Source organism: Lactuca serriola, chromosome 5 (genome assembly GCF_051521515.1).
Source record: "Lactuca serriola cultivar US96UC23 chromosome 5, Lser_US96UC23_V15, whole genome shotgun sequence".
NCBI lineage: Eukaryota > Viridiplantae > Streptophyta > Magnoliopsida > Asterales > Asteraceae > Lactuca > Lactuca serriola.
In genome coordinates, this window is record NC_136412.1 from 174,002,868 (window position 1) to 174,012,078 (window position 9,211).

The window sequence follows — 9,211 nt, forward strand, 5'->3', positions numbered from 1 at the left end:
CAAGCCTTATTTTATAATTGAACAGTTTTATATATTGAATACAACTAATGGACTGGATTTGAAAAGAAGTATTAATGAGTGGGCATAAGTAAGTTGGCATAGTTTGAGAAATATCATATCTTTACTTAATACAAGTAATAAAGCTTATTTCTAAAAACATAAATAGATGTTCCATAATAGTATGATGGTTCACCTGATTTTTTGATACTATACATATTTCTAAAAACATAAAATATTTATAATCAAAAAGACTAATAACTCACCCACTGTATGTAATGCCCCGTTCTAAGAGTGGTTATTTATGGTGCCCCGAGATCAAAGAGTAAGGGCGTTTCGGTCTTTCATAGGTATTGGGTTTTATTCGAAAAGGTTTCGGGTCGGGGTGTGTCACTAGAAGCGTAGGGCTTCTCACCACCTTTTCGTGGATATAAAGTTCGTCGGAAACAGACTTAAAATCAAGGAGCTATGGCACTTTGAAGGTATTATCACTTATGGCACTTATTAGAAAGAGTTGGCAAAGAAAGGCCATGCATGCATGGAACACGCGTGGGTACGCCCAACGTAGGCTGGGTTACGCCCAGCGTAAGGGAGTTAATGAAACGCGGGATCCCTTAACGTACGCCCAGTGTACGTCTATCATCTAGAAACCCTAATTTTAGGGCCAGCCACTATATAAGGAACATTATGGTTCCAATCCCAGCCTCCATATTTGACATCTTACCACCTAAGTAGCCGTTCTTCTTCCATTTTTGTGGGTATTTGCCCTTGAAGTGCTTGGTTTGGCAAAGGAGAGCCTAGAAGAAGAAAGAGGAAGTTGTCAAAGAAGGAGTGCGGTGGCTGGAGATCGTAGATCTGGAAAGGCATCATCTTCTGGAGCTATTTTGGTCACACCCCAAAACCAGAACGGCGGAAACGTCCTGGGGTGGATGACGTCATGTCAAGTATCACAACACATGCATTATAGTAATCAAAGTACAACAAAACATTGCATTAATAGTAATAGTTTTACATGGTTTACATATCAATACATAAAAGTAATACAAGTAATAATATAAGCACAGCTTGGTACTAAGCTATCTTCATCAACAGCTCCGGAAATGTACCTGTCTAAAGCTGACCTGAGAATACAAGTTATTTGAAAAGCGAGTATCAGCATTTTTACAGATGCTGGTGAGGTCATAAGTATTTAGTGGCATTTTATCCAAATAACTTAATAAAAGTGGCAGTTTCAGTGTATCCATTACATTAGTGTCTTTTCTAGAAAATCCTATATTTTCTTTAATAAAAGCAGTCTTCTACCAAGACTGGATGGAGTTATGTGGTAAAAGTAGTTTTCCCTTAATCGCTATCATTATCAAAATACAGAATTCGATTATTATACGGGTCTCACAACTAGTAATTATAATATCTATGTATAAATGACATGGTCTATACGCCGCCACGCCATCATGCCAACAAAGCGTCGTTAGCATGGAAACCGGCCAAATTTTGGTTTGTTCCTCTAATTAACATGTGAAATACGTACAATTTTAAAAATCTACTCCGTGCGGGCACACATGCACAAAAATTCTAATAATCAAATCGAAAAAAAAAAATACACACACACAAAGTTCGTTGTGTGTCTTTTTCTCCTATGTACAATGCAGGCACATGCATGTTAAAGAAAAGATTGTTTGAAAGGAACAGGTACTATTTTACTAGCCTATATAATCAAATTCACCTGATCGTAATTGTAATTTTTTATGTGTATGTATTACATTAATTGATTTATTTGAGTTATTTATGTTAGTATTTGTTGTATTTGCTATTTTCTCCTGAAGTAATTAGCAACAACGAAAAAATCTGTGGCTTCCTCCATCCCCGAAAATAATGGATAAAACATATATTGTTAATTATGAATTTTCAACTTTTCAAGTTTTCTAGTAGGTGGTTTTAAAACTAGGTTTATTTTTAAGAATTTGACTAGATAAAGTATTATGTTATATTCAATTAAGATTGGGACCTAGTCCTTACGACGAAGGAAAGGTTTTGAAAGGACAGATGGATATGATCTCTTTGATAGCACTCTAAAGTTGCATTTGAACAACGGTTGGTGATGCAATAGAATGAGTTGTTGACTCTGCCAAAATCATCCTTAGACATCAACCTATATATATGTTCAGATATCATAGCAGGGTTCATGCTGTAGCAACAGCTTTCATAATCTTCAACGAAAGACAGACACAAAGATATGGGTGGAATTTTCTTGTCATTGTTAGCAATAACTTCACTGCTTCCTTTGTATACAATTGGTGGAACTACCAGGAGCTATGAGTTTAACGTATGTCTCATTACATATGATGCTTATCATTTTAATTTGTAGTCCAACAAGTTGATCTATTTTTTCATGCAGATCGAGCTGCAAAACGTGACACGACTGTGCCACACAAAAAGCATGGTTACGGTCAATGGAAAATTTCCAGGTCCACGTATTGTCGCTCGAGAGGGTGATCGGCTTCTTATAAAAGTTACTAACCATGTCTCCAGTAACATTACAATCCATTGGTATAATTAAGAGCTGTACATTTTGTATTTTCTAACGCTCTATAACGTATTATTATTACTTTAAATACAATCTCATCGTACTATATATGATTCTGATGCATGCATGCTATATACACAGGCATGGTATTAGACAACTTCGGAGTGGATGGGCCGATGGGCCAGCATACATAACTCAATGCCCCATACAAACTGGCCAGAGTTATGTGTACAACTACACTGTTATTGGACAAAGAGGAACATTGTTTTGGCATGCACATATATCATGGTTACGAGCAAGTGTTTATGGTCCTCTCATCATTCTGCCAAAGCTTAATGTCCCCTACCCTTTTACCAAGCCCTATAAAGAAGTTCCCATCATCTTTGGTAAAACTACGTACATATATACTTTGTTGAATCTTTTAATCTCTAAGCTTGTAGCTATGTTGTACTTAATTACATCAGTTTTGCATGCATGAGAGTAATTACAATTTTGTATGTCTACAGGAGAGTGGTTCAATACTGATCCAGAGGCTATAATTTCGGAAGCAACACAAACCGGTGGGGGTCCAAATGTTTCCGATGCCTATACCTTCAATGGGCTTCCCGGACCTTTGTACAATTGCTCTGCTAAAGGTACCGTATTTCTAGCCTTTGTTACATACGTACGTACGTACACCCCTGGAATACATATTTATATATAGAATACGTGTATACATATGTATTGAAAGAAACCATGACTGAATGAGAATGCTCATGAAATCTGCAGACACATTCAAGCTGAAGGTAAAAACCGGGAAGACGTACCTCCTTCGACTGATCAACGCAGCACTCAATGATGAACTCTTTTTTAGCATAGCAAACCACACCCTCACCGTTGTTGAGGCTGATGCCATTTATGTAAAACCTTTCAAAACTGAAACGCTTATACTAGCTCCTGGTCAAACCACCAACGTCCTCCTTAAAACCAAATCCAAATTTCCCGGTGCCAACTTTCTCATGTCTGCTAGACCATATGTAACGGGTCAAGGAACCTTTGACAATTCCGCAGTTGCTGGTATTCTCGAATATGAGTCACCTGTTCCGATGAAAAATCTTCCACTCTTTACACCAACATTACCATCTTTAAATGACACTTCATTCGTGTCAAAGTTTTCAAATAGACTTCGAAGCTTGGCAAACTCTAAATTTCCTGCTAATGTCCCACAGAAGATCGACAAACATTTATTTTTCACAGTAGGACTTGGGACGGCCCCTTGTGCGCAAAATAGAACTTGCCAAGGACCGAACGGGGCTAGATTCGCTGCATCCATAAATAATGTGTCATTCGTACAACCAAGTGTTGCCCTTCTCCAGTCCCACTTCTTTAATAAATCGAAGGGTGTTTATAGTCCTTATTTCCCTATCAACCCAGTGCATTGGTTTAATTATACCGGAACTCCTCCAAATAACACCTTTGTGAGCAATGGTACAAAACTCATGGTTCTTCCTTTCAATACTAGTGTGGAGTTGGTCATGCAAGATACCAGCATTCTTGGTGCCGAAAGCCACCCTCTTCATCTCCATGGCTTCAATTTCTTTGTTGTTGGTCAAGGGTTTGGAAACTACGATCCTAAGAAGGACCCTAAGAACTTCAATCTTGTGGACCCTATCGAAAGAAACACGGTTGGTGTGCCTTCTGGTGGGTGGGTTGCTATACGATTTCTAGCGGACAACCCAGGTTTGTTACTCATGCATGTAATTTCAGTTTGGTTTCTTGTGGTGCATATATGATTTATTTTAGTTTTTCATTGATATATTCTTCTTCTTATATATTGTCCAGGGGTATGGTTCATGCATTGCCATTTGGAAGTTCATACCGGTTGGGGTTTGAAGATGGCATGGCTCGTCTTGGATGGAGAACTACCTAACCAAAAGCTCTTACCTCCACCGGCTGATCTTCCAAAATGTTAAAGCTTCCTTTGCTCGGAACATTTCAATCAATTTTTTTCAACAATTCAAGTTTGAGGGATGTGAATATATTGTTTTTCTACAACTTAACATCGGAATGTGTTATAGTGAGTGATTGACTAAATTCATGTGAGGAGGTACATCATTGAATAAAATCTAACAATTTCTTGCGTATGAATTGATTGTTTTTTCATCTTGGGTTGATAAGAATATAAAAGTAGAGTTACAAATGTTATTCTAAGCATTTTGGACACCAGAAAATCTATGCAAAACATTTCGTTCACTACTACTACATCCATAATGATCATATGACTTGGCTAGAATGAAGTACATTACATCACAACCGTGCCAAATGCAAAGTCGACGAATAGGAGCCCATTATAAAACCACCGCATTTGTTAAAACCTACATGACACATTGCTTCTAGTAGAACCGTTTTCGATAAGGTGTAATTAAGTGACAACAATAACTATCGACGTCTGGTAAAAATTAAATTACACGGTTCCACCTAGAAATGTTAACCAATACCAAGTTATATAACCTTTTGTACTTTCAAAGATTCCGATAACTAATTAACTAAGGTGATGCTAAGTTAGCAACATACAACCCGTCATATATGTAAAAGAGGCACATGCACAAAAAATACTATAATTTGTTAACGACAAGAAGAAACAAATATAATTAACTATTACAAAATATATATCATGCATAGCCATAAAAGGAGAGTATTGTTTCAATAGTATGACACTTATGTTTTCCATATTATATTATCCTTAAATATGCTATTTGACATTGTGGTATTAGAGACGGATAATTCCCTCTGAAATACGCCTCGAATGACCAACGCCATGAGGAAAAAGAGTCGTTGGTAACCTATGTCCGTGCTTAGTGGTGAAGAAATTAGCAAAGGACCTTTTTTTTGGCCTCAGTAGTCACTTTTAGCGGCAAATTATCATTTCGCAAATTGTTCATGATATATTTGCTCTTTCTCGAATCTCTGTCGCTAATGTAATATTGATGAAGGTCTAAAAATCCATCATTTATATGCATTATGACCAATTCTTTTGTTTCTAATTGGTGCCCTTATTATAGTTAGCCACACTATACTAGGTCTTAAATTTATCATTATTCTATAACCAAAATTCACAAATGAAAATCGAATTTCATTTTCCAAAACCTAATCAAATATTAATATTCGGTTTCAAAACCTTAGTATTCAACTTTCAAAACCAAAACACTAATATCCATGTACTAAAATAAAGATTCATATTTTATTTCAAAGTATCGAACCCATATCATAAAAGCCAAAATGTGAAAGTCTAATATGTTGGAAAACCTTTGCTTTATGCAACAATAATTAAAAAACGAGTACAGGAGAAGGAGGACAAGAGATACATTTTGGGGTAATTTTCTTTGTATTCCATCCAATTAAAAAACTTCAACTTACATATCTTTAAATACTAGAGAAAACTCTTAAAAGAAAGGACCGCTACCACCACTAATTGGATAATCTATTTGACTCCTAAAAGGGCTTATGACTAAGTCAAAATACCAACAAATTAAGAAGAGATACTGATCAAGTCTTTTGCTACAAGTTTTGGATCAACTGACGTGTAAACAAACACGATTAACCAAACAATCACCCCTTAATCGATGTTTGTTCACTTTTTTCATACACAACAACTATCTCGTCAAAACAGCCTTCACCTTAAACCATCTCAACTTTTCAGGGGCAATCGACCACCACATTTATAGCCTTTGTTCACCGTCGACCTACCAACTACTTCACCTGCAAAGCTCGTCGACAACACCTGCTTTAACCAACAACATCTGAATACTGAGATCCACCTGCTCTCATCATCACCGAACCCGACACAATCTAGTTGTAACTTCTTCCGGCCACCTGCTTTACCAAGGCAACAACCACCATGATTTTTGATCTTTCCCGAACACATGGACTCCGTCTCGGTTACATCTAAAGTCTTCTACCACCCGACTGTTGTTTGTCACCACACATAATTCGTTCGCGCATAGCACTTCTGTGACACAAGAGCATTATTCCACCGATAAAGAAAACAAAGCCACCCGCTTCTACCTTTTTCTTTCCTGCGCCAAAATAATTGATGCAACGTCACCTGTGTTGAAGTCTTTACCTCTTTTTTTCTTTCGCACACCGGTAAATCTCTCCTTTTTCCGATGACTACACAAAACTTGCCACCAAATTTACCTTTGATTTCCATACTTCCCTTTGATCACGTCTATAGACAGCATGTTTTCATCACCAGTCACCCCTTTTTTCTCGAATGATGCTTCCTGTCTCCCCATGACTACGGCCGACCCGAAACATACATTGTTTATGATTTTTCTGTCCAAAACTAGTTGCCAACCCACTGCTTCTGCTGCTCTCAGTTCCTGCAGTCAAAGGCTCCTCCCTCATTCGGAAGTTGACTCTCAAACCGGCCCTCTTCAACCTTCGCTATGATACCAAGTGTTGGAAAACCTTTGCTTCTTGCAACCATAATAATATAAAAAAAGTGCATGAGAAGAACAAGAGATACGTTTTGGGGAAATTTTCTTTGTATACCATCTAATTAAAAAACTACAACTTACATATCTTTAAATACTACAAAAAACTCCTAAAAAAAAGGTCCACTGCTACTACTAGTCGGATAATCTATTTGACTACTAAAAAGACTTATGACTAAATCAAAATACCAACAAATTAGGAAGAGATGACGAGACTTTTGCTAGAAGTTTTGGAACCACTAACCCGTAAACAAACACGATTAACCCAACATAGTCAAGGTGGGCATGTTAGTGCATTTGGTAAACTTTAGTATTTCATTAGATATCTTAGAGATTTTTTGAATTGTGGCGTTAGTTTCATCACGTTTAGCCATAAGTTCATCCTTTATTTATACATGTTATGCTTTAAGTACTTTATTCATCTCCTTACAAATGCGATCAATGACAACCTACAATTATGAAAAAAAAGACTATGAACAATTAATATATGTTCAACTTAACATAAAATAGCAACATGTTTTAACTTTGAAGAAAAAATGTTTCAGACCAATTTAAAAGAAGCTTTAAACTTAATGTAGCAATTTAGAACCCATTTATAAAAAACTCTAGACCAATTTAGAACCCATTTATAAAATAAGCCCTAGACCAATTTAGAACACATTTATAAAATCTTGAATACCAACTATGGAATTGGATTTCACTAGAAGTATTCATGATTAGGCATCATTAAGTTGAGATTTTTTGGCTTGGAGTTAGACCTAAAACTCAACTGTAGATATCCCTTTCTTTTAAGTTTTAGCTGTTCTACTCCAAGCTTATTTAACCAAAATGAACTACTTTCACCTATCCAGTACAAAGATTTTCACCATTCCTATAAATCCAATGGATTTCTTCCTATAAATCCCAAGCCTTATTTTATAATTGAACAGTTTTATATATTGAATACAACTAATGGACTGGATTTGAAAAGAAGTATTAATGAGTGGGCATAAGTAAGTTGGCATAGTTTGAGAAATATCATATCTTTACTTAATACAAGTAATAAAGCTTATTTCTAAAAACATAAATAGATGTTCCATAATAGTATGATGGTTCACCTGATTTTTTGATACTATACATATTTCTAAAAACATAAAATATTTATAATCAAAAAGACTAATAACTCACCCACTGTATGTAATGCCCCGTTCTAAGAGTGGTTATTTATGGTGCCCCGAGATCAAAGAGTAAGGGCGTTTCGGTCTTTCATAGGTATTGGGTTTTATTCGAAAAGGTTTCGGGTCGGGGTGTGTCACTAGAAGCGTAGGGCTTCTCACCACCTTTTCGTGGATATAAAGTTCGTCGGAAACAGACTTAAAATCAAGGAGCTATGGCACTTTGAAGGTATTATCACTTATGGCACTTATTAGAAAGAGTTGGCAAAGAAAGGCCATGCATGCATGGAACACGCGTGGGTACGCCCAACGTAGGCTGGGTTACGCCCAGCGTAAGGGAGTTAATGAAACGCGGGATCCCTTAACGTACGCCCAGTGTACGTCTATCATCTAGAAACCCTAATTTTAGGGCCAGCCACTATATAAGGAACATTATGGTTCCAATCCCAGCCTCCATATTTGACATCTTACCACCTAAGTAGCCGTTCTTCTTCCATTTTTGTGGGTATTTGCCCTTGAAGTGCTTGGTTTGGCAAAGGAGAGCCTAGAAGAAGAAAGAGGAAGTTGTCAAAGAAGGAGTGCGGTGGCTGGAGATCGTAGATCTGGAAAGGCATCATCTTCTGGAGCTATTTTGGTCACACCCCAAAACCAGAACGGCGGAAACGTCCTGGGGTGGATGACGTCATGTCAAGTATCACAACACATGCATTATAGTAATCAAAGTACAACAAAACATTGCATTAATAGTAATAGTTTTACATGGTTTACATATCAATACATAAAAGTAATACAAGTAATAATATAAGCACAGCTTGGTACTAAGCTATCTTCATCAACAGCTCCGGAAATGTACCTGTCTAAAGCTGACCTGAGAATACAAGTTATTTGAAAAGCGAGTATCAGCATTTTTACAGATGCTGGTGAGTTCATAAGTATTTAGTGGCATTTTATCCAAATAACTTAATAAAAGTGGCAGTTTCAGTGTATCCATTACATTAGTGTCTTTTCTAGAAAATCCTATATTTTCTTTAATAAAAGCAGTCTTCTACCAAGACTGGATG

General features: G+C 36.7%; 1 protein-coding gene across 1 annotated transcript; it reads left to right on the forward strand.

The window, feature by feature from the left end:
- The first annotated feature begins 2,169 nt into the window (after nucleotides 1–2,169).
- Nucleotides 2,170–4,644, forward strand: LOC145053295 (laccase-17-like). The gene is made up of 6 exons (XM_079001309.1): nucleotides 2,170–2,320; nucleotides 2,393–2,544; nucleotides 2,663–2,907; nucleotides 3,028–3,156; nucleotides 3,290–4,240; nucleotides 4,343–4,644. Exons 1-6 carry the CDS (start codon nucleotides 2,231–2,233, stop codon nucleotides 4,471–4,473), a joined length of 1,698 nt encoding a protein of 565 aa, XP_078857435.1. The 5' UTR covers nucleotides 2,170–2,230; the 3' UTR covers nucleotides 4,474–4,644.
- The last annotated feature ends 4,567 nt before the right edge of the window (nucleotides 4,645–9,211 follow it).